At 37.1% G+C, this 5,765-nt stretch overlaps 1 protein-coding gene across 1 annotated transcript; it reads right to left on the reverse strand.

Annotated features, from left to right (window-relative positions):
* Positions 1-3,796: 3,796 nt before the first annotated feature.
* Positions 3,797-4,720, reverse strand: LOC308571702 (olfactory receptor 5BS1-like; the record flags this gene model as incomplete). The annotated part of the gene is made up of 1 exon (XM_081167344.1): positions 3,797-4,720. One exon carries the CDS (start codon positions 4,718-4,720, stop codon positions 3,797-3,799), a length of 924 nt encoding a protein of 307 aa, XP_081023470.1.
* Between the last annotated feature and the right edge of the window lie 1,045 nt (positions 4,721-5,765).

The following is a 5,765-nucleotide window of genomic DNA, read 5'->3' on the forward strand; positions in this document are numbered from 1 at the left end:
CTCAATGAATTTAAAAGCCTTAACATCTGTACAAATTAAAAAAAGAAATAGAATTTATTCAATTTGTAGAAAGCTCTGAAAAATGATTAATAAATGTATAAATGTAGGGGAAGTATTTTCTGAATTTTTAACCCTATTTACCTGGGAGTAAGCTCCACTGAATTCAATATGATCTACTGTATCTCTATCTGGACATAGTTATGATTGCTTTGATGCAGCCAAGATCTAGACTGTTGATTCAAGCGCTAATTGTTTGTGTAGAGATTTCACATTTGCAGTTCCACACTCACTGCACAAAAGGAAATTGGATGCACACACATGTGCAACCACTTCAAGATTGTTTCTTTCTTTTTTAAGGTGGAGGTCAATATGCATGCTAATGTTTAATGTTGGGAGGGTGAGGTTTATTTGATCTGAATGGATGGAAAACAAACTGTGTACACATAGCATTTTACATACCTGACAGGGACAAAGGAGACCACTGACCCAATAGTTCCATACTGGGCACAAGGCCATGTAATTCCAAACTCTAAATTCCAGACAGAATGCTAAATGTGGGAAGGGAGGGGTTTTTTAAAAAAATGGAGGGAGGTTTTTGTAGATGAAAAGCAAGACTATAAACAGTCAAACTATTTCCTAGCACACATTTGGTGGTTGGAAAACTTCGACCTGTTGTACATCTGCCTATTATAAAAAGGGAAGCAGCTCTGAGAACATGTGAGCCCCCTTCCATTTCCAGATTTGTCCTCATAGATCAAACTTAGGTATGCTGCTCTGAATGTGGAAACTGTTCAATCTCAATTTTGAGACCCATGTCTACTTGGTAAGACCAATAATGTCATCTCAGTTCTGCTGGCATACATGAAAAAGATGCATTTTGAGATTTATGGATATGTTGATCATGATTTTTGGTTAGGTACTGGTCCTTTATTGGTCCATCTAGCTCAGTACTGTCTAAACTGACTTGCAATGGCTCTCCAGAATTTCTGAAAAGAATAAGTCTAGTCTGACCTGGAAGTACAAGGGATTAACTTGAGACTTTCTGCATGCAAAGCAGATGCTCTATCACTGAGCTTTTAGCTCTTTAGCCAGTATAGGAGACAGTGGTCCTTTCTGGTTTGTATATACTAGAACAGCCTACATTTTTCATTTTTAAAGGGTGAAATTTTGAAGCAAATTTGTAGAATTTTTAAACTGCTAAAACATTTGGGAGGATTAGAAAGTACTAAAAAGTTGTCAGAAGACTAGCAAATATGTTCGGCTTCTTTGTGAATCTTAGTTATTTACTGTGATTACATGTTTCCAAGTGCAAGTCACTGGAATCTTTAGGAAAATATTGAATAATTCTGCAAATTGATAGCATGTACTGGTTACTGTCTATTTAAGATCGCCCAGCACATAAAACACACTGAATTAAACTATTCATAAATATCAGAAAGAGATTGCCACTTACCTGATAGCTAATCCAGATGTGCAACAACTGCCACTGCCCTTAGGTTTGACTGGAGCTGCATCTCAAAGAGATCTCCATCCACTTTACAATTACTTTAAAAAAATGACGATTTGAAACAAATCTTGGTGAAATCCCCAAAGAAAATAAAGATCACTCATATTATCATATTGCTCATTTAGATCATGGCTGGGGAACCGGTTGCTGGTTTTCAGTTCATGACCTTTGGCCCTGTCATCTGGGGCTGAATGCGACCTCGAGTCCAAACAGCATCTAGCTGGTCAAAGTTTTTTCATCTGTGACAGAAAGGAAAAATATTTCAGGGTCCCTGCTGTGCACACTGAAAGGGAATGATTGAAATCACTGCCAACTCTACAAAAGCCTGATTTTTTTAATGTGCATTGTTCAGTGTCCATTCTGCCTATGTACTGGACAATTTTTTAAGTGAGCAAGATTGTATAGAAAGGATGGTGATGTGATGTCACGTTCATTTTTCTGGAATTAATCCCATGAAATTTATCCTGCCAACTGACTTTCTCCTGGGATGCCTTTTTCATTAAATGAAACTGTATTAGTTCTTCCTTCCAAAAAACAACAACACATTTATTATAGGTTTTACAAGTCAGTTGAACATTAAGGTGTGATAGACTCATTTAGATATAGAGATGCCTTACAATGAGACAGACCAGGGCCACATAACCTACTCCATATTGTCAACAACTGCAACTTTTAGTCAGGAATGGGCAGAATGAATCTGCTTGAGTTTGTGTCCATTTTGGTATATGCCTACTGGCAAAGCCCACTCTGCTGCATGTCTACATTGCAATTTTTAGGAAATAACTATTGTGAAATCTGCATTTCTTTAACTGTTTCTCTCTGTCTCTCTCTTTGTATATGTGTAACTTTCTAGGTGGTTTGAAGGTTGTGCTTTCTCCTTCAATAATAATAATAATAATAATAATAATAATAATAATAATAATAATAATACTGTAATCATAACCCCAATTTCAAGCTGTTTGGAGCAACTGGAATGTCAAGTTCATTCACAATGTATTTAAATCATCACACTTTATTACAAAACATACCCCCCCTATAATTGATGGGAGGTGCCTCTTGCTGGAGTCCAATAGAAAGCATCAGCACACATCCAAGAGACATGTGCATGATATAACATATATTAGCAGAGTCAGCGAAAGCAAAATTGTGTAGGAATTGTGGCATCAAGTATTTTATTATTTACAACAAAAAATGGCATTTTGTGTCAGTGGAAAATATGTACAATAATATCCCTTGGAGATTTAGAGGGGCTTCCTTAGTGGGCACAAAGAAAGGATTACCCACCATAATGTACAACCACTTCCAGGTCAGTTTTAGATGCCATTTCAATGAAGCACTGTGCTTTCTAGCTGCTCCAAGCAGTTAGAAAAAGTTTTTAGAAAAAATAAAAATAGCTCTTGTGTGTATTTTGAGAAACTACTGCTCACTTAACCATACCCAGTAAAGTTTTGCAGATATTTGGCCTAATTTGCCTATCTGAAATGCCTCATTGTTTCCTTAGAGCCAGGTGATGTAAATTTTAATCATATAGCCGCTAAGAATTTGGTTGCCATGTTGTTTGTGTAGTTGTTTGTGTATTTCCCCATGCATTTTAGTGCCAAAAGGGCATATGTTGCTGACCAGTCATGTAGTAGAAGGAGGACACTAGGGAATGAAGTTCCATAACTATTTTTTAGAGCAGGAGCAATGGTGTTACTGCTGGAGTGCCAAAGCTAGGCTCTTCTGATTTTGGCAAGTGAATGAGTTGGCAGGCATGCTTACAGATTAAAAGAAAATTGCCTAAGACATAATAAAACCCTCTCTCTGAAACCAATTCAAATAAGAAATTCTATAAAATATAGTTCATCTTAAAAATCAGCAGTCATAGTTCCCCACAGCTGAGTAAAGCTGAACATAACCCATCAATCAATCATGTAGTGTGGACTGACATGTACTGGGCAATGCGTAAATACCATTGAAATTTTTGCAATCCCAATCAGTTAGACCAATGAAGAGACCCTACTAAACTGAATCTGGTTGATGGGCTCCACTTTTACCTGCTGGAATACAAACCTTGTGGACCTTTTCCATGAGATCGCTTATTTGCTTTACAGATGCATGGAGAAAAGCTAAAGAGAATTGGGCATGTGTGCGTCTAAAATTTGCAATGTTTGTGGTGTGTAATGGAAGGGAAAATTATTGACAATCATGTTAATCAACTGTTTTATGAAATAAAAGATTGAGGTCATACAACCAATGGGACACGATCTCATTACACACTGTTCTGTTTATTTGAATTGGGAATGAATATCAAGATTTCATTCTCAATATCCTCCTAAGCACCGCTTTCACCTCCTTGTTCTGCAAGCTGTAGATGATGGGATTTAACAAAGGGGTAAGAATGCTGTATTCTATGGACAATATTAAATCCAAAAGTACTGACGAAGCTGAGCTTGGCCTCAGATATCGGAAGTAACCTGTTCCATAGAAGAGACTGACTACAGTGAGGTGGGAGCTGCAGGTAGAGAAAGCTTTACGTCTCCCTTCAGATGAATTTATCCTCAGTATGGTGGAGATGATATGAATGTAAGACAGCACAGTGAGGAACAGGGATACAAGCCCAACTGTACTCCCAGAAATGAAGAACAGCATTTTATTGAAGAAAGTATCATTGCAGGAGAGAGAAAGGATGGAAGGGAGCTCACAACTGAAATGATTTATGATATTTGAGCCACAGAACTGTAGCCTTAACAGTGGCAATGTGTTTGCAAGTGCATAAACAAAACTAATCATCCATGCACTGGCCACTAGCTTTTGGCAGAATGCCACATTCATGATTTCCACATAATGCAGTGGTTTACATATAGCACAGTATCTGTCATAAGCCATTGATGAGAGGATAAAAACTTCAGCAGTAGCCGAGAACAAAATAAAGAATGCCTGAGTGAAGCATCCACCAACAGAGATGGTCTTCTGCTTGGCAATGATGATCTCCAACATCTTTGGGACAGTGACAGTTGAATAACACACATCAAGGAAAGAGAGGTAACTCAAGAAGAAGTACATAGGATTCTGAAGAGGTGGACTGGTTTTTACAAGCAGCATGATTATTACATTCCCCAACAGAGTTAGCAGATAAATCAACAAGAAAAGGAAAAATAAGAAGATCTGGAGCTGAAGGTTGTTGGAGAGGCCAAGAAGAAAAAAATAGTATTCCGTGGTTTGGTTTCCCATTGAAAGTTATCTGAAGGATGCACATCTAAAAAAATGACCAAAGGTTTTTTAATAAAGAAACAAACATGAACATATCAAGAGATAAACAATTATGATTTATCTGGACTGGGATTATGCTTGAATGTAATCTCGCAACTGATATCTTAAGTAACAAGACTATAAAGTTTTCTTTATAAAAAATAATAGTAATAGATTTGCTACAAAGCTTAACTTCAATGACTGTTGTAGAGTGATTATGGCAGTTTCTGAAAAGGCAAAACACTGAAGGAAAGGTGAGGAAATGAATGCCCTCTGCACTAAGATTGTTAACAGTTCAGGTAAAAATGGTGTGGAGAGATCAGCATATTTATTCACACTCTCCGTGGGTGCCATATGCCACTTAAAATATATGTTTTGAGGAGATCATGTCTTCTGCTAAAGACACTCCATACATTGAGAAAATTTAATGAGTATTGGAAAGCAAACTGACAAGATCTCACCCAAGACAGAACTTCAGAGGAAAAATTAGGGCTACTGTATCTGCTTGGGCAAGATATCTGAGGCACATGAAAGGAAAGAAAAAATGGTTTTGATAATAACTAATTGCAGTTTTGAAGGAATTAGTTTCTAGATATTCTTTTGAGATCTCAGCTCAAACTGCATCCTAATTTTATTGTTTTCAATTATCTATTATGAAGCAGCCTAGAAAGCTAATTCAACTTTTCAGTTCGCTAAACTTCCATTATGTGGTTAGTCAGATCAGGTGGTAAATGTTTAGGGACCCTCTCCTGCCACCCTGTACCAATGATACAACAGGTTATAATTCTTTCACTATGCTATAACATTGTACATCCCTACCACTAAATCCACCTGCAAAGACCAGAAATGAGTTGTCACTTACCCAGCATTTAATCCACAAGTGCATACACTATCACTATACCTAAGATCACACCTCAAGTTGAAATAAACTTCCGCCCACTCAGAATGTTCGTCATGAAATATTAATAGGAGGCAAAGTGTGTGTGGGGAAAACTCATCTATATTTATCTTCTTCATTTAAATTGAT

This window comes from Podarcis bocagei (assembly GCF_964188305.1).
Source record: "Podarcis bocagei genome assembly, chromosome: 13".
In the NCBI taxonomy this organism is placed as follows: Eukaryota; Metazoa; Chordata; class Lepidosauria; order Squamata; family Lacertidae; genus Podarcis; species Podarcis bocagei.